The sequence below is a fragment of the Clinocottus analis genome, unplaced genomic scaffold (assembly GCF_023055335.1).
Source record: "Clinocottus analis isolate CAN_PGR_092001 unplaced genomic scaffold, fCliAna1.0.p SCAF_1, whole genome shotgun sequence".
Taxonomy (NCBI): Eukaryota; Metazoa; Chordata; class Actinopteri; order Perciformes; family Cottidae; genus Clinocottus; species Clinocottus analis.
In genome coordinates, this window is record NW_027175820.1 from 4,644,136 (window position 1) to 4,665,061 (window position 20,926).

Here is a 20,926-nt window from a genome sequence, read left to right on the forward strand (position 1 = left end):
GGGAACACTTGCTCATTGGCTTGTCTCGTCCGTGAATTTGGTTTGAACTGTTTAGTAAATCCAACAGCAAAAAAGGTAAACGTCGATGTGGCACACGCCCACAGGGGATCAACTGTGCTGCGGAACTTTAGAGAACTTCAGAACCGGAAATCGTGCCAAACAATGACAGCGGTTGGAACGATGAAACTTTTTTTTTCTCTCCACAAAACCTGGAAAGTCTCCACTGAAACTTTACACCCGTGAAATGTGGTTTGGTTAAATTAAAAAACCACGCTGCTGAATAGCATCGAGGAAATGTTAGAACGAAGAAAAAACAACGACTGTTATGCTCAAAAAAAGAAACTTCTATTATGAAAACAATGTATTGCCTTCAAAAAAAAGAAACAATACCATTTCGGCTTTTGAATGTTAATAAAGCAGTTTAAGTGCTGCGGAAAGAGTTACCAGCGAGTAAGTACCTCCTCCGGTGTTCTCCTAAACGGCTTTAACCGAGTCAGAGCTAAAACGATGGTCCCACATACACGCACAAATACCCAGAGGCCTCCGACCTCGCATCCAAATGATCCGCATCGTTCCCCGACATATTCTGGGCTTAATTTTTCCAATCACGTTTCGCAGACAGATGGATGGTTCGGGGGAATCTTTTTAAACTTTTTTTTTTTTCGCTTTCTGCATTAGCATTAGCTCTCTATTCATTAAAGCTGATTAGTCGACGAGCGCCACTTTGTTTGTTTTTAGTTTTTCACACAACTGCAACGGATTGAACACATGTGACGGCGGACAGATGCGGCCTCGCGTCGTCTACGACTGGGAGTTATCGGGGAGGACGGGGGAGAGGGAGGCATGGAGGGGGGGGGAGACCGACGCTTTGCCCAGAAACTGTCACATTTTCTCCTCCGTGGTCCCACGATGGCAGCGAGTCGGGGCGAGTTGTCAACACAGCTGGTCCCCCCTCCCTCCTCACACACACACACCCCCAAACCCTCCGCCCTGACCGCCCTCCCCCCGGCCCGCCGAGCGGCTCCGTCTATCCCTGCTTCTGCTTCTTGAGGTAACGAGTGCGCTGGGACAAACCCATCCCCATCACATGGCTGCTGAGGAGCTTGGCGGGGAGCAGCGCTGTAGTCACCCAGCCCTGCGGAGGGAAACAACACGGTCAGCTGGTGGCATTTACAAATAACAGATTAGCATTCATTATTAATTTCCGAAGCCACAGAAGCAACAACTGTGGCGAGCGGATGAAAGTGCAGGAAATTGTGTTTCTTCAAGGCCCGTGGTCTTCCTGCAAATTAAAGCTCCATTTCAGCTTTTATTATTGGAGTTAAAACCTTGTCTCGCCGTTATCAAAAGCTACAAATCCCTTGTAAATTACGCTAAACTTATCTTTTTGGACAAAAATTGCAATTATTTTTTTCATATATTGCACATTAGTAGGCAGATTAAAAATAAAAAAAAGCAATAAAATCTTTTTCCGCTTTAGCCGTAATGGAGGTTAACTCGACTTTAACTCAACGGTTTCCCAGACGCCGTTGAAACAGTCGACTGTGTTCTAAAGAAACCCCGAAGGTTTTTAATCTTCTTTTTAAGTAAGTAGCAGCTTTATGAAGCATCATAAATGGTTATTTCATTGACTTACCATATTCACTTAATCACCAATACAGATTTCCTTTTAATTGCATCATTTTAATTTCTCACACGGATTTACTTTAAAGCCGGAATGTGTTATTTTTTTCCAAATTGACATATAATTAAATCCATATAATGGCGAATAATGAATTATGGACATGGTTGAGAGTGGTGATACACTCTTTTGTGGCGCCCTTTACTTCCACATCCATTTATTTTTATGACCAGCGGCGACAGAGCGTGGCCGGTATGGTTTTGACCTTGCGACGATACGTGCGTAGTTCACGGCACAACGTGGTGCTGGAGCCACCGACCGTAGCGGGAAACCACCGCCGAGGCCGTTTCTGAGTGCTTCGCCGGGTGTTTTATATTTTCTGTCTGCGGACAGATTTTGTCAACAAGCCGTCACAAACTTTAACAGGTGTGCAGCCGGAGATGAAAACCAAGGTCGAGTCGGAAGACTGGTCCAGGGCGAAGGGACGAACGCCAGACTTCAAGCAACCGTCCGGACAAAACTAAGGGCCAGGAGTTCTGGGGGAGGAAGTTGGGAAGGACTCCACCCCAGTGCACTTTCAGGGTTCATACGCATTGTGACCAATGGATTTCCAAGACTTTATACCAAATTTCCATGACCAAACATTTCGTGAAATCTGGGTGTAAACATGAAAAAGTGATAAAATGTGGTATTCAAACCATCACTGAGAACTCCAAAGCATACAGTATATCTTAAATCAGGGATTCTAAACCTTTTTGAACTCGGGGCCCAACCTTTCAAATACAAAGTGGCCCGGGGCCCATTCAAATATTAACACTGTGTTGGTTTATTAAGCCACTGCGACCCGACCCCGGATCAGCGGCTGAAAATGGATGGATGGATGGTTTAGTAACTAATGGATCTCACTCTTGGTTTGATTTGTATTCAATAACTAAAAGCAATCTACCTACAGTTCAACAAGCATAAACCTTGTCAAATTAATGGCATGATACAATGTGATCATAACAAAGAAAATGATTGATCATGTGATGCAAACCTGCACAGACAACAAGTCATGAAACAAATCAAGCTAATGCAATAACTCAATTAAAAGGCTCAAGTCAGCCGAATTAACACAAAAAAACCCTAAAAATTAGATTTTTCTATGGAAACAAGTCAATTCAAAAAAAAGAGAAAAATAAATAATAAATAAAATAATATGTGGTAATGAAATAAATACACTGTGCACAAATATTATGAAAATAGTTTGTCATTTAAGGCTTAAATGACACAAATGTGACTCAAATCATTTGATTAGAAGAATAAACATTTATATAGATGCCTGTATGTATGCCTGCTTTTGAGCGTCTTTCTTTAAAAAACATATGACTTATTTCAAACTCAGCGTAAATGAACACATGAATGTAACACATTTACATGATTTTTACTAAACCTTTGGGATTGTATTTTTTCCAAGGACTTTCCCAGGTCTGAAAATAACCATTTTAAAAATTCCAGTTTTCCATGACCATAAGAACCCCGTCGTTACGGCTCTGTCCCGATTTGCCGTCTCGACGGCGAGATCCCATCGCAAGATGATGTTATTATTATTATTTTTTGGGGGTTTCCAGATTGCAGGATGGCAGCAGTCTAAATTCCATACTGGTGAATTGTGGATTATAACTGGAGAGAAAGGGGATTATCAGATAATCAGAACAGACGCTCCAAGCTTGTGGTTTAGTGAAATATAAAAAGGCCGGTGACGGGGAAAATCTGTGCCGAGTTTACCTCGTCATCAACAAAGGCTTGCTTATGCCGAATGATTTATTGACTCCCCTCCCCCACTCCTCCTCCACTGGAACGATTGGTGGCGTTATTTATGCCAGTATCAATAAACATGATCATTGATATGCAGGTCACACAGGGGAGACACTGAAGAAGTGAGGACGCCTGAACTAGCCGAACTCGACCCGCGTTCCTGTCTCCGCAGAGTAATTACAGCGTTAGGATGCGCTCGGAGAGGGAGAGGAGCGTCCCGCTCCGTGACTTCGGGGGGATGTTTACAGCGCTACGTTACAACGTCAAGTCGGTGAACGGAGACGAGCAGATAGGAGGCTCTTCGTGTAAAAGTGAAATTGGAGCCACTTAGGCCCGGTGGCGACAGCAGAGCTCGGCCGTTCCTCTGGACCCGTCGTGTTCAAACGAAACTCGCCGCCAATCAGTTCGAGCTCATTATGTGAAACCGGCGGGGAGGGGTGGGGCATGTGCAGGAAGATATTTTAGTTTGGTCGAGGAGTGAATACTTGGCATCACTTCTGGCATCGTGTGAAACTCCCCTTCAAAAAATAAAAAAGGAAGCCCAGAGTGTAGATCTGGGAGAAGGAAGAAAAAAACCTCTTTTGTTTTAGGTGCCGAGCGTTACACACCAAGACTTACCATGATGGCATGTGGCAGGTAGCCGTTGGTCTGGTCCTGTAAGCCCACAGTGTTGAGCTGGGCTGTCACGTAGCGCCTTGGAGTGGGCTTGTCCAGCGTGGGCTTCTTGATTCCACTCAGCTTGGTTGCGACGAAAAATGGCAGAACACTCTGAGAGATGGAGGAAAAGACAGACATGGACAGTGCCCCGAGTTTGTTTTTTTGCCTGAAGGATGTTCTTCTAAATTGCTTTTTTAACTATCGTTATGAAGCAGCAGACTCCATTAAGAAAAAGCATGTCTGCTCACAGCAGACGAAGGTTGGTTCACTTACCTGGATGATGATGCCTCTGCTTTTGTATTCAGCCTGCAGTCCTCGTGAGAAGAAGTCCACAAATGCCTACATTAAAGAAAAAGGCAGGTCGTTGAGGCCGAAACTACAGTTGCAGTTAAAGAATAAGTTCAAATAAGATGACACCATTGCATTTCTATCTCCAAAAGAACAAGAACACATTGAGTGCAAAATGCGCAGTCCTAAAAACGAGCTGAGAGGAAATACGTGCACAAAGAGTTCAAGTACAATGGGCTTTCACAATGTTAATGGCGGGTGTAATGAACTGAGACGATCGTTAAATTGGGCATTAAAATGAAGATTTACCCTTGATGGATTTTGGATGCACTTTTTAAACTTGCATTGCTGACACCTGGATTTAGAAGATGGAAAATTGACCCAGTGTTTAGACGCCAGCACATTAATCAGCTAAAAGTGTGAACAGACTTGGGTTTTTCTTATTTCAGTTTTTACACACACACACACACACACACACACACACACACACAGTTAATTGGTACACCACCTCGGGACCTGAGTTAGCCTCCCACTTTTTCATCTTTGCAACAATTAAAACAGCAAATACAAAAACATTCTTTCTGCACATAATTAAACGTTGAACTAACAGCTGTTGTCATCAGGGCTCTGACATTTAGTAACAATGCGTTGGAATTAACAGTAGAATGATTTACTTTGACTATTGTATCGGGGGAAGTAGAGCGGTGACAGAGAAATCTATCCAGATTCACCGGCCTTTATGGGATCGTCTTTGACATTGGACCAGATCAACATACATTTTACCCAGCAATCATCAGTGCATATGACAACAACAAACGCAAACCAAAACGACAACAAATGATTCATTCAATTGCATGTTTTTATCGTTAGATAGAAGCAGATTGCTACCGATTTTAATTCAAAACCAGGACGGAGATGGGTTGGCCTGTTTGAAGGTTTATTACACACAAAAAAAGAAAGAAAGAAAGTCATCCTTTATTAATCCCCTTCGGGAAATTCTTCTCTGCATTTGACCCATCCTTGGTTAAGGAGCAGTGCGCTGCCCTGTGAGGCGCCCAGGAAGCAGCTGGGGGTTAGGTGTCTTGCTCAGGGACACTTCAACATGTGAACTATGGGCGGGGACTGGGTGTCGAACCGGCTACCTCGTGGCTACTGAATTCCTCTTTGAACACATTGGAGGGCCCCCGTGCAACCCAATCTAAACGGTGTGTACCGAGGCTGTCACGGTGAAGGACTTTCTCCTGTGGTGATAATGATGAGCTCAACAGCACGATATGAGGCGTTATTGCTATTGTTTTGCGGGGGGATGTCATATTTCACTGCTCTGGAAATAAGCTTTATTGTTGGACTATTTTAGCATTTATTCTTTTCTCCTTTTAGTTAAGATGCTTTTGTTTCATCTGGTTGCTATGATACAGATGGGAAGGCTGGAGCGCATAGGGAGAGAGGGTATAGTCATGCGTGTAGTCCAGAAGTCAGCAACCTTTCCAAGACAATGAGCCATTTTGCTCTTTTTTCCACCAAAAATAATATCGCAGCTTCTTGAGTTGCCATATACCTATCTATATATATATATATATATATATATATATATATATAGATATATATATCTATATATATATATATAGATATATATATCTATATATATATCTCTATATATATATATAGATATATATATATATATAGATATATATATATATATATATATATAGAGATATATATATATATATATATATATATATATATATATATATATAGATATATATATATATATATATATATATATATATATAGATATATAGATATATATATAGATATATATATATATATAGATATATATATATAGATATATATATATAGATATATATATATAGATATATATATATCTATATAGATATATATAGATATATATATATAGATATATATATATATATATATATGTATATATATATATATATAGATATATATGTATATATATATATAGATATATATAGATATATATATATAGATATATATATATAGATATATATATCTATATAGATATATATATCTATATATATATATATATAGATATATATATATCTATATATATATATATATAGATATATATATATCTATATAGATATATATATCTATATATATATAGAATAAAGACATTTTTTGACATTGTATAGCTATTTTACCTGTTCATAACTATCAAACTCTTATGAAGAAGAGACAAAAAATAGTCATGCGTCAGCTACATTGAGGTCCATTAAAACTACGACGATGCAGACCTTGAACACAGTCTATATTTCTGGCTCATGTGGTAGAGTGTTTGCTCTGTAATCACAAGCTATCAGGTTCGATACCCGTCCTCCTTACGCGAGTTTTCCATTTTAAAACGTCTATCTTCTGCTAAGTCTACACGGAGCGTCCTCACTACGGACTTTTAGAGCACCGCAAACGAAGGAGAACGGATCTGTCTTTACTCGCGGACGCCTCACTGGCTCATGAGCTGCAGAACCAGCAGCAGCCGAGTTTGGAGACTTGAGCCACTTCCTGAAAGTGTATTTACTTTGCTCAGTTTGCTACAGCAGTTGAGAAATCGGATGCTGTGTGTTTGTTCTGGAAGAGTCTTTCAACGTAAGTGTTTTGTTGTTTGATCATTTCTCGCCACGTATCAAGCAGACAGGTCAGACACCATCGTTGGCAGTGAAAGAAAATGAATACGTCTACGCAGAATTAAACGCTCTACTTTTCTCCGTGACTTTTTTTTGTTTGTATTTATCCGTTGATATTTATTGAGAGCTGGGTTCAGTGAATCAAGACGAGCCAAGTGCAGGGGTAGAGGCTCGACAGCAACGTAACAGGATGTGATGCACATTTTAGTTTACTCCCAAGATAAGAGTTCCCTTTGAAAGATGTTCCACTGGGAAACAGCGAGGCTAAAGAGCTGCATGCAGCTCCAGACCCGCGGGTTGCCGACCCCTGGTGTCGTCATTTCTCCTCTATTGTTGTTCAGAACTTGGAGGCCTTTCAGGCATTTGTCCCCTCCCCCCTCTTCACTGTGATTGGTCGGCTGGGTATAGGAGTGACAGTAACGAGCACAGCGTTACACCTTAAAGCTGAACGCGTTTCAGCTCTGTGTGACCGGACCGAAACAAAATCCCAAATATGCAGCGCTCCCGTTGCAATTAAAAAAATGTGTTGCAACATTGCCGTGGATCCGTTTCGCATCAACGTACGCTGGCTGATTAGATAATGATTCACAGCATGGGAACATAGATGGACCACAGTAGAATGTTAGAAACCGTTTAGGATGCTGGGATGCGTTTAAAAGTCAACCGCGTCAGCTAACACTCCAGGAAAAAAAGGTCAGGAAGCGTGTACTGCAATTACCTTGGAGGCGGAGTAGACGGTGAGGAGGGGAACAGGGTACATCCCGCTGGCAGACGAGATGTTGAGGATGGCCCCCCTGTTCCTGGAAAACAAGCAAAAGATCATTTAGACTGACAAGTAACGCAACGCATGAGAGAAAAGGAAGGAGGGGGGGGGGGGACACACAACAAACACTGAAAACCAATCCCAGCAGAGGACACGGTGCGTTGTGTGCTTGCAAGCTGAACGCTGCTCTTGTTGTACATCAAAGAGCACGTAGCTATTGATAAGATCAAAAGGAACAGTTAGATCAATATTTAAACGTTTGGCTTTCATACAATATTTAATCTAAACTAGAGGTAGATGGTGTTTTTGAGAGATAAAATCAGTTCGCCTGTGCAAGTGAAGGCCTCGCCGGTGAAGGCTTAGTTCACTACGAGAAAAACATGAGGAAATTGTATAAATCAGCTGTAACTTGGCATAAAGATGTATACAGTTTGAAAGAGACTCTACTCCACTTATAATTACAACTCTTTATTGGACAACCTGAAAGTCAAATATAACATATTTTCATGCACACATATTTCAGTGAAGATCTGATAATATTGCACATTTACCGCCAACTGTTGCTGCTTTAAATCAATAATCACAATAATGCTTGTTTTCCCTATCAAAGTAAATATCAAAGTTATGTTCAGTGTAATTGAATAAACTTTCATTATTTGTTTTGCACTGTTGAAAAAAAAAGAAGAAAAAAAAAGGTGTTGATAGGTATATTTTTTTAAGGTTTTTAAATCGCTGGACAGAGCAGGGCTAACGGTTTCCCCCCCTTTCCAGTCATTGTGCTAAGCTACGCTAAGCGTCTCCCGCTTCGTATTTAGCAAATGGAAGTGAGGGAGGTATTCATTTTCTCAACCGTCTCTTGGCACAAAAATGTAATAAGCAAATTTCTTGTTGATGAGACTTTGAGTTGGAGATCATATCGGCAGGGAGGGTAGAAACATAAATCAATCTACTGGAATAATAAGGAAGCTTAACCATCTTACCACTGCAAACTGTCATTATTCTTTATTACAGAACAGTATAAGAAACATACTTCTACTAGTCTGCAAAGAAATGTTGGTCCTCCAGAAAGCTTTTGTTGCAAATGCAACCAGATCAGAGTCACACGTCTCATCTGCTCCTTTTCAGATTTTAACATGCGTTTGTATTTATAAGATACTTTCAAGTGAGGCAATATCAAGACATTTCGAGCTACTTGAAAGCAAAATTCAGGTTTATTCTGACTCAACCTTCAGATCTTCATCTTCTGGAGTTACTTACTCGAAGAGGTCAATTTTCTATAAGATTTCGGGGAACCAAATTATGGAGTGGCTTTCCAAACTTCTATAAAATGTTTTAAAAGATGCTTTAAACACCATTTAATTGTTGTTTTGTAATCACTTTCCTTCAGCATTATTGTCCATGTTTTCCTTGTTTAAGGTTTTGTGTTACATCTATAGTTATTATACATTATATCTTGTAAAAAAAAAAAAAAGACTTGTCAACAAAATTACATCGTCGTACCTCTTGTATATTTATTTTGTGTTATTAATAATACATAGGTGAAGGCTTCAAATAAGTCCAGTGGGCTTTCTGCCTCTTCCTGCACTGGGATATTTATTATTTATCTCCGTTATGTTTGTGCATTTCTTTTTTAAACTGTGCAAAAGAAAAACATACTGTTCGCGTATAAAATGAGAAAGGATTTAGACAACACGATAAGATCATATCATCATTTTAACTCTAAGCACCATGCTTAAAACATCTGTGCTTGTGCTAATTACTACAGATTCTCACGCACACACACACATCGAAACTTACTTCTCCACCATTCGAGGTAAAACGATACGCGTCATCTGGAGAGATAGAAAGAGAGATAGAAAGAGAGAGAGAGAGAGAGAGAAAGAGAGAGAGAGAGAGAAGTGTAAAAAAACAAACAGAGAGAGCTTTAACAAGCAAAAAAATTAAGTTAACCAATGTGTGTGCGTGGAGGAGGTGTGCGTTCACCTTTGTAATCGTGTGAGAGTGGGTTGTGTGTAAAGAGGCGGTTTGGGGAAGGGGAGACCGAAAAAAAAAACAGAGGCAACGATAATGATCGCAGAGGGAGCCGTTTGAAGGAATATTGAATGACATAAATTAAGCGTAAAGAGAGTGGGTGGACTTTTAGCGGTGAGAAGAGGGAACGGAAGAGACCCACTGTGCTTTATGTCCTCCTGCCGCACTGGTGTGTCTCCATTATTGCCCTTACCTATGGGGACCAGCCGTCAGTGGATCACAAACCTGCTTCAGCCACTTAAATCCACTTAATTACTCGACGGCAGCACGGTGGGCTGTATGACAGAAGCCCTTACTTAAGATGACCTCTGCTAGGCGTCTCTAAAAAAGGTATACGAGTGGATACCAGGAGACGTTCTCACACCCTCAAACTTTGACATTTTTAATACTTCTACAATAAAAAAAATGATTGGAGTGCCACATACACGAGGCGGTAATCACCGTCATGAGCCTTGAGTAAATATCGACCTGAAGGGGGGGAATACTAATGATTTATTTATTCCAACCCTTTTAAAAATAACACCACTCACCTGGCACACCGACGTGATGTTGACGTTGATCAAGGTGTCGATAAACTGAAACAAGAAGGAACAGGGGCGTCACCGCAACTTGTGCATCATTTTTCAGAATTGCAGACTTTTTAAAAGATGTTATCTCGCAATTGGTTAAAGCGCGAGATAGGTGTGAATGAGTCGCGGTGCACCAAAGGCTGCTCACATGAAAACCATTGTGGAACCTCTGAAGGGAAAAACACCCAGAGAGGATGGAGTCTCTGAAAATTAGACTTTGACGTGTAAAACATGTTCTTTGAAATTGACAAACACCGTTTGTCTAACGGATTATGAAATTTCCTTTTTTCTTCGGTGTTGTCAACTACTGTGCGTATTTCTTCCAAAATGAGGTCCCATGAGGTCCAGCGGAAGGGCGGGACTTCAATTCTTTATTCTTGAACAAACAAACGGCGATTGCCGTGTTGTACTTGTGGTTACGGTTACACATAACATAATTACAATAAGTCAGCCAGTTAAAATGAAAAAAACAACAATATTGGAATCAGTTCTGACTGCTGGCATTTTAGTTTATTCAACAAATAAGGCAGAAAACTGATGCGAGCATATGAAATCATACTGGAAAGACTCTCGTTAGTCATTGAGAGATTATTCAAACTTGGTCGTGCATAAAAAGACATGATGGAATGTGCTATTATTACCACTAGTGTTCCTTTTAATCATGAAAAAAATCCATTTCCAAACAGAGAACCATGTGCACACTCGTGGTAAACGGTCTCATCGTGAACCTTTAACTCACCTGGTCGAGATCGGGGACTTTGAGGAAGTACTCAGGGTACGAATACGATATTCCAACGTTGTTCACTGTTAACGAGAGAATAAAAGAACAAGAACAGGGACACTGAGAGGTGGCATTTGTGTGATGTGAAGTTCAGCATGTTATTCCTCTGTCCAATCTTAGGAGGGCAGCAAAGGGCTGAAGAAGCCGGGATGAATGAACCTTTCTGATTACACGAAGAAAAGAAAAAGAAATCGTACTTTTGAGAGTGGATTTTACTGCTTTTCTGCAGCTTTTGATTCAGATTGAACCGGTCATCTCATACGACCATCTAATTCCTTAGAGTCTCACCCAATATGCCAATCTCCAGTCCTGCGAGCCCATTTTCGATCTTAGAGTAGATGTCCCTGTCGCTGAAGTCCACCGCAATCGTTCTGGTCTCCACGTCGCATTTGCCCGCTGCAAAGCACAAAGCGTGTTCATGTTTTTGCACACGTACGGAGAGCAAAATAAGAAGGAAAAAAAAAAAAACACCTATGAAAGACCATGTTGCTGCAAACAGTCACTTTGGAAAAGCGAAGACCAAAGCAGAGGAGAAGAAAGGAAAAAAAAAAGAAGCATTTAAACCCTGAAATAATCCTTCTTCATCAACGAGGATATCCCTCCCTTAAGAGGCAGCTTTCATTTAATTGGACAGATTCACTTTCGGCTCCAGCAGGAGGCTTTACTGCCTCATCGCCGAAAGCACCAGAGTCCCACTGAACCTTCACTCAATAAAAGGATCGCTCGTGAATAAACTAAATAAATAAAATAAACATGCAATTTGATGCAACATCATTTAATCTGAGTCACTTAGCCCCGTCGGACTATCGCCCTGTGCAATGAGGAGGCGACGTAGCAGCAATGGACCAGTGAGACTGAACTCGGCTCCGGCAGCTGTCCCGAAACCCGCGCGCTACATTAGACGCGTGGGCCTTTGGACCGTGGGTTCTGTTGATTTCCCCCGACTGAGAGATGTGGGATTAGTCAGACTGATGGATTAAACAGAGTAATATTGAGCTGTATATTGTATTTCGCTGTGATTTGTGTGCCAAACAAAAAATGTAAAAAAAATAAATCCTCACTCTGCATTGATTTTCTATGTCTGCCGGCGTTTATCTTCTTTGGGGTCTGCATGATCAAACAAATTCTAAAAAATGTAATTAATATTCAGAATGCTTACAGAGGGACTTGGCTACGTCATCCAGCTTCTGCTGAGAGCGGCTGATCAGGACCATGGCGAAACCTTTGCGGGCGAGCTGCAGACACACAAAAGAAACATGCTAAACAAAGACACAACACACCCGTGCGTTTGTCGCTTTACTGTTTAGTTTTATGTTGGTAGATAACGGAGTGTAAGTGGCATTAAACAAAAAAATTGTGCGTGTGGAACATTAAAATTCGTTCATAAAGACGAGTTCAGGCTGTTTTATTAAAGTTCTGTCACCTTCCTCTGTCTATTTTGATTTGCACACGTACTTTAGATTAAAAATTTTTTTTTTTTCAAAAGGCTTTATTTTTGAGTGTCTGGAGACACAAGAAGCAAGATGATGAATTAGGCACAAGTGTCTGTCTGCACGGTAACAACACAAAAGGAAGTCGCCAGGCGGGGGCGAAGGGATTGACCTTCAGCTTCTGACCAATCAGTGACGACCACCTGTCCGCCAGCTCTCACTGAAGAAGGGCAACCGTAGCGCAGTGGTGAGCAGGGGTCGTCCTTCAATCAGAGGATTGGCGGTTCAATCCCCGGCCCCGCTAGCCACGGTCAATGTGTCCTTGAGCAAGACACTTGAGCCTAAAATTGCGACTCCGGTGTATAAACGTTATGTGGCAACTCTTTTCGATGTGTGAATGATTCCTATGTAAAGTGTCTTTGAGTATACAGAAAAGCGCTATATAAATTCAAATTATTATTAAGGCTCCATGCTCACACCCGCTGACTATGAGGTTTTTACTCAGGTAACCTGGGATAATCTTTAAGGCCTTGTGGGGTACATCACATGATTAAAACTGCATTAGAAAGTAACCATGTCTTAGTAGGGGACAGAATTATTTCTTTTTAATAAAAGGAGACATGTCGTACTCAAAGCTCAAACCTGTTTTGGGGGTTTCTACTAGAATATGTTTATTTGCTTTAATGTATTTTACTCATACCGTCTGGGTAAATATATCTGTATTCAACTTCTGTACGAAAAGCTACGTTTTAGCGCCTGTCTCTTTAAGGCGCCCTCCCCAAAGAAATCTGGGGATGGGAAACATATGGCGTACCTTTGCAGAGGTAGTTCTCAAGGTGTGGAGGTATATTTTAATGAGCCTGACCATAAAGGAGGAAAGGGAGATAAATGTGAACAGTCTGGTTAATTTTTCACGGTTTGTGAGTCGGTTGGCACTCTAGACATCCAAATGTATGAGCACGAAATGCACAAACTTATAGTAGAAGAATAGTTTCAGTTTTGAACGTTACAGGGAAAAAATACAAATTACAAGAATCTTTTTCTTTTTTTTTTTAAATAAAACTCCTACATTTTCAAGCACAACTTTAGGAATTACTGAATAATCTGTATGTGTTTGACAGGAACAGAGAACCAGGTCCACCACAGTTTGGGGGTCGAGGTCAGGAGAAAATCTTCAAGAGTCCGGTGATTCTTACCTGCTGCGCATAAGCTTTCCCGATTCCGTCTGTGGCGCCGGTCACAACTAAAATGGAAAAAAATAATAATAATAAATACAAACTAGAGACAGACAGAGACTGAGTTAGAAGGACAAACTAATATCCAACATGACACCAGTAAGGGACTGTTGAACATCTGCTGCTAAAAACAGCCTCTTCCGCTTCTACAGACAAAGAGCGCCACCCCCAGGAACTTCATGTCACCGCAGAATACCCAACGTTAAAACAATGTCAAGCGTTGTGGACCGTTTGACTGACGACGTGATCTCTGGGAAGTGCACCGAACGATGGCCGAGCACTAAAGGCTCGAGCCAAATAAAGTGACTCGGCTTTTCAAGGGTGATAGGCCTGAACGTCGGCGGTGTTAGATAGATGTACTGCAGGATGAGTGTACACGGAGGGCAGCCGAGGTGAATGAGGACAAAGAGGGGGAATGAAGAGAGGAGGAGGGGGGGGGGTCCTCTGTGTCATCAGTGGCAGTCCAGGGAACGGATGCCCTGGAACTGCCTGGCACCAACAGCAGCAGCATCAGCAGCGTCTATTCTTAGCAACTCACATCTTTCAGAAGGAACTATTCATCAAACCGCTGGCTAAATATAACCAAGAAGTGGATGGAGCGCGAGGACGTTACAACACGACCGCGTATGACCTGTGGAGCACAACTTAAATAATATTATCCATCTCATCCTTGAGTTAACGCGTGTGTGAGTGTTTGTGTGTTTGTGTGTTCTTCTTCACTTTGTTGTTTTTAAAGTGTCAACAGCGTGTAAATATGAATAAGATTCCATTATAACATTGTCTTTTGCATTGTGGATGAGACCTACTTCCGATGTGGGTATTGGTGGTTTGGTTCAAACCGTGTCAGTCTGCTCGGGTGCACCGATCAGCGTGGCCTCTAGGGGCCGCCAGCGGGGCTCTTAGACTCTTATGCTCATTAAATACGACACACAAGGTGCACAGGCGTGAGTGCAGTTTCTAATCACATCAAACTTAGTTTCAGTAAAGTAAAGATTAAGACACTATTGAAAAAAAAAACAAATAATTGCCAACCAATTTCTTGGCCTTTTGTTGCCATCAGTGGCAACGTAATACAAAGTCAAGACAGCAAACTGCAAAATGTGCGTCCTAAAATAGATACTTTTTTCGCATTAGTGATTTATAAATATTGCAGGTCGGTCAGCTGCTCGGGCGACGATGTGTTTGCTGGAGGTAATTCTGGAAACGATGAACCGTGGGTGGACGCGATAACGATGGAGATTCAAATTCTGGATCAAATCAAACACAAACTACAAATACATTTTGTCGGTAGTAAAATATTGTAGCCTTCAATGTCACATTTTCATTACTGCATAGTATATTAATTACGCAAAAAAATATTAAGAAATAAGTGGCTAAAATTGGAAACTGTAGTTTCAGTTTCGCCAATTTAAAGTGGACACCTGTAAGAGTTCAAGGAGGTCAAGAAATCTATAGACTAATTGTTTTATATCAAAAGGTTTATACGGTCTGGAAAGATTGACGATCATCTTTTTCAGAGGCCAGAGTGAGCCTGTGAAAAAAATGAAATGAATTAGAACGTGCGCTTGACTGCATCCGATTGGCCGGTGGGAGTGTCTTACTGAATGCACTGTGTTGTCGTCAATGCAGAGGATGACTTGGTGTTTTTAGTCTCACTGTTTGCTAAGCTTGGGATGCAACCTTTCATTCATTCATTCATTCATTCATTCATTCATTCATTCATATATATATATATATATATATATATATATATATATATATATATATATATATATATATATATATATATATATATATATATATATATATATATATACACATACATACATACATACATACATACATACATACATACATACATATATATATGTACACCTGATCACTGCTGCTTTCACGAGATGTTTGTGCTTTTGCCCGCAACGTCTAACACAAACATCCCTGTAGAGATGTTTATTTTGAAGCAAATATCTTGTTCTTTTGAGAATACTATTAATGTCTCCGCTTACTCATCCGTCTATCTACCCTTTGCTGTAACCCATGTCCCCCCCCTCTCCCCTCCCCCCTCGCCTTTTTCGTGTGATCTTCCTAAGTACAGATGATGCAGAGGTGCCGAGCGTCCTCTGAGGCTGCAGCGGAGCCGAGCGCGGGGCAGGAGGGGGGAAGTGACAAACACAAAACATGGGGGATCCTGGGGGGAACTAAAAATAGCACGGAGGAGGAGGAGAGGAGAGTGATGCCGAGTCTGCAGGCACGATGATGAGGGAAACAGAGGCCGGGGATATTTTTAGATGCTTGAGAATGAATTGTTTTCTCGTCGAAACAGAACAAAAATAAATAAATAAAATGTTGGGGGGAGGGGGAGCTTTAACAGCTGAGTGCATGTTCCCTTCATTCAAATGAAACTGAATCTATTTTTGGGCAGTGCCGTCTTCGGCTGAATGTAGGTTATGCTGGCTAGCTGCTCTAATGACGGCGCCGCCGCGTGTCACCGTTTTTCTAGGTGTGGGGTTTGAGAGCCGGCATCGTCTCACTGTCGGAAATAATTGAAGGACTGGGAACACATCATCTCGCTCTGCACCAGAAAATAAAAAAGCCAAAAGTCCTGCCCCACATTCCAGGCTCCATTTTTCTTCCCGCTCGAGGAGGAGGAGGAAGAGGAGGAAGAGGGTTCCATGAGGAAATAATTGGCCAAGGACATGTTTAGTTAATTCGACCAACAGCTGCAATTAAGATTGGAACGGTGAGAGATTTCCAAGGTTTGATACCTCAGAAAATATCACAGTTTCTTGGCATTACATTTTAAAAATAATAATAATAATAATAAGTAAGGGATAATGCACAATGGGGGGTCCATTATCAGGAATCAGTAGACAACGTTAAGGCCATTCATTCCTTCTCCGACTCGCAGAACGACCCACTTTGCCAAAGATGGTTTGATTCCATCTCCCGTGCTAAAAAAAATTGCCTCTGGCGGTAGAACTTTTTGCATCCCTTTGCCGATTTCACAACACGACAAATCCACACAACTTGGGACTTGAGACACACGCAAAAAAAACAGAGATATTTGAAGTCGTCCCTTTGAGCATGTGGGAAAATTATATGCCGTGTTTTTATTTTCTGCAACTTTATACGACTAAGAACGCAACGCTGGACGAAGCGCAACTTGAAGTTGAGTGATAAGAAACGACGTCGGAGCCTCGATAGGATGGAGGTTCATGAGGTGATCAAAGTTTTAATACACAGCACACATTCAATGAAGGAACCTCACGTTAAGATGTAAAAGGATGGTAGTTTAAAAAAATGAATAACCAGACAGCATGCAGGCATATGACGTCATAAAAAAAAGCTCAGACATGATTGCGAGCGATGCATGATATTGTCAGACTAAAAATAATGAAGGCATTGTCTTAGATAGCAAGACGCCCTTCATTCATTCATTCCTTAGAATACCATTACAATGGTGCCCCTGTTATACTGCTACGGTCTCTCTTTCTCTAACACACACTCAGGAGAGTGAGACGTGGGTAGCAGTGAACCAGATTCCACAGGATCCCGAGTCTCATTTATGAATGGCTCTGGTACTCTTACATAATCAGGCCGTCCTCTCAATCGAGTCCACTTCAGAGAGACAAACTTTGTGAATGAGAGCAGCAGCCGCCGCTGAGGCCAACGGGCTCCTTTGCCTCATTGGATATTCTGAATCATTTCGCATGTTGAGCCTGATCCAAAAATATATTTATTTGGTTTATTTATTTTTAGAACGTCTGACGCGTTTCAATTTTTAGCTGCACACAAAAAAAGATCAAAAGGCAACTTTCGGCACGCACCCGGAAAACATTCGGGTTTCTCGAGCAAACTGATGAGAAACACTGCTCAGTGTTGTGAATCCAGACTAAAATATCCGATAATATAACTTTATACATGATTTTACTAGTTATATTAGTTATAATTATATGAGACAATAAATAAAATAAGTAATTAAATGATTGACGATTGGGAACTGTGCACCGCAAATGCATCTGTCATCTTCTGATTTCTACTGATCATGAAAAAAAACCTGAGGACTTAACTTAAGAACAAAAAACATTAAAGCCACCCCAATGTGTGTCCAAACTTTAAGGTTCAGCCGGTGAGCGAGGCCGGGCAGATGGAGAGCGTTCAGCCCGAGTCCATAATCCCCTCGGGCCGTAATCCCACGACAAGATTTACTACAGTGTGCGCCGGGCAACAAAAGACTGATCATTCCCTGCTCGTTCTTTTATTTCTCAAGCACCGCGGACGGAGGCGAACAAAAGAAGGGCAGCGGGTTTATGTGCGGAGGCAAAATCTTATCAGTCGATTTGTGAGCCGCGAAACCGCCGTGCCGAACTCATTGTGCAACTTGTGCAAACAGAAATGACGTAATTAAAGTGAAATATTTGCGATATACATCCAGACGTTCAGCAGTTTACTTTGACCAAATTGATAGATATAGTTTTTGTTTATGGATAGCTGTAACTTCAACTATATATCTTTATGTGTGGTCATAGTTGTAGCTGCTGTTGACCTAGACTGGACTACATTATATATTGTTTTGTCTGTCTTTCTCATTTATAATATTAGAAACTCCTATCATTCCAATGCAGATACATTTTATTTTTATTTTTTGAATTAAAAAAAATACTACTGCTCTAAAACTGAAGATTTATCAAACACATTATTTCGTGAGGTGGTTGTCATTTTTCTCCGATAGTAAAAAATTCAAACAAATTCAGAAACATTTTGTGAACCTACAGGAACACTGGACGGTATTTGTGGAATATAAATGTAATAAGCGGGAGGTGTTTCCTGGATGCAGCTCCTCTGGCAGGTAGGTCAAGGGCATCATTGCTCAACAGGCCCCGTTATCTTTCACTGATAATATAAAAAGGAGGGATGGTTGGTGGGTTAAAGTGCTACATTTAAAATTGATTTTCACACAAAGCATGCCGTTGCTACAAAAAAGAGATTAAAACACTGTCAAAGTATTATTGCTAAATTCAACTGGAGGCTCAAGGTCGTTAAAATAAAATTAAAAAGCTGAGTTGCAACCCTGACTTTCAGCCAGAAGAGGTCAGTGAACAGTGCAAAGCAGCTACTCTTTCACAGAAAAACGAAAAATAGTATTATTTGGGCTTTATATAGCTATATAAAAGCAATTAATTGGAACACATAACATTTTATAACTTGAATGTTTTCTTAAAACCCCTTTTTGGCAGTTTGGATTGATGTTTACAAAAAGAATAAAGAAAAAAAAAAGCTTTCTTCAAATTCAAGTAGATGTTCGTCTACAAAGGAAACCACCAGGGATCCAAACAATGGCATGCTTATATGTTACCAACAGGCAATGCAATATGACCTCCTACGGAAAATTAACACGATGAAGAAGACATTTGTGGCTATATGATATTTTATCTTCAATTTGAACACTGCACTCTTAGTTTGCACATGCTACATGAAAAATATGTAATAAATAATTATAATATATGCCATGAACCACCTCAGTTTCTCACCTGCCCATTTCCCCAGTTGATTGGGTGACACGAGCTGTCGGTTGCCCACCACCCACACCCGGATCCCGCACAGCAGCCGGTACACGATACACAAGGAGAACCAGGCCACGGTCAGAATGCCGAGGTAGAGCAGCGGCGTCTTCAGTAACGTTATATCGAACTCAAACGTTACTTCTTCTGCTACTACTGCTTCTTCTTCTTCTTCTTCGATGGACGACATGCCTTTAACCTACACTGTCGTTTGTCTGGACTATCCGGTAACTGTAACGTTAAGTGTTAATCACAAAAAATGCAATTAATAAGAAACGCTCAAAGTGCGAAATACGTTGGACAAAAAATAAATCCGAACGTTACTTCCGGCTTGTACGCTTCCGCATCAGCGCTCAGCTGTCTGTGATTGGTCCGTTTACTTCTTCGCTTACTGGAAGGCAAATTCCTAAATAATCTGTGCTTTACTACCACCTGCTGTTTTACCTCAGAACACCCGGTCACAGGTCCCGTATTTTTACTATCTATCTATCTATCTATCTATCTATCTATCTATCTATCTATCTATCTATCTATCTATCTGTCTATCTGTCTGTCTGTCTGTCTGTCTGTCTGTCTGTCTGTGGTCGGTCAATCTGTCTGTCTGTCTGTCTGTCTGTCTGTCTATATATATATATATATATATATATATATATATATATATATATATATATATATATATATATATATATATATATATATATATATATATATATATTATATTATGTTATTATATATATTATTAAATTATTTTAAATAATTATTATGTGATATGTAACTTTTTAAGCGTTAATGAATTTATGATATATTATTATTATTACTTTTCTTTTCAAGCTTCTTATGTAATAGCTCTCGCTCTATTCTCGCTCGGTCCCCGATTGAGTTTAACCCTAAGGTTTTACGGTGGGGTTCAAAGCTTTTTTATTTGTAGGTTAATAACAACAAAGATTCAACCTTAAAAAATCCCAGCCATTAATGATTGTAAGTGTAAATAATGTTTTTACCTAAAAATATGTTCATGTATGTTTTAGCAAAGTGGCCCAAATGTGGTTTTAACTAATAGTCTCATGAAGGATTTTGTTTTTTCAGATATTTCAGATATTTGATTTTATAGTTTTCACCCAAAACATGATGCTTTGGCTTAAATGCATCTGTATTTGTTCCTCTTTTCCTTTTTAACGTATTTTTTACTTCAGATAAGTTACAAGACTTAATTGAAACTAACTTAGTACACACACACACACACACACACACACACACACACACACACACACACACACACACACACACACAGGGAGCACACGACTCAGCCAAGTGGAGCAGACAGCAGTGGTCCATAATGTGAGAGTGAGCGTTACATAAGAGCATTGCATCTAAAAATAGAAATGCAGCAATGGTAAACAGGATCCTAAACTGCCAGCTCAAAGCTTTCAAAGGAACCTGAATAAAATGTAAAATTAAAGCGCCATCTCTGACTTAAATGGACCAGGTGATCACAACCATGAGGGCCTGCAGGCGAGTACAGCGGGCCGA

General features: G+C 40.5%; 1 protein-coding gene across 1 annotated transcript; it reads right to left on the reverse strand.

Annotated features, from left to right (window-relative positions):
- Window positions 1–998: 998 nt before the first annotated feature.
- hsd17b12b (hydroxysteroid (17-beta) dehydrogenase 12b) lies at window positions 999–19,734 on the reverse strand. Its single transcript, XM_068572681.1, has 11 exons — window positions 19,367–19,734; window positions 13,797–13,843; window positions 12,330–12,405; window positions 11,459–11,566; window positions 11,129–11,193; window positions 10,351–10,395; window positions 9,587–9,621; window positions 7,745–7,826; window positions 4,349–4,414; window positions 4,037–4,186; window positions 999–1,135 (listed from the first exon to the last, which is right to left on the reverse strand). Exons 1-11 carry the CDS (start codon window positions 19,584–19,586, stop codon window positions 1,028–1,030), a joined length of 1,002 nt encoding a protein of 333 aa, XP_068428782.1. The 5' UTR covers window positions 19,587–19,734; the 3' UTR covers window positions 999–1,027.
- Window positions 19,735–20,926: the final 1,192 nt, after the last annotated feature.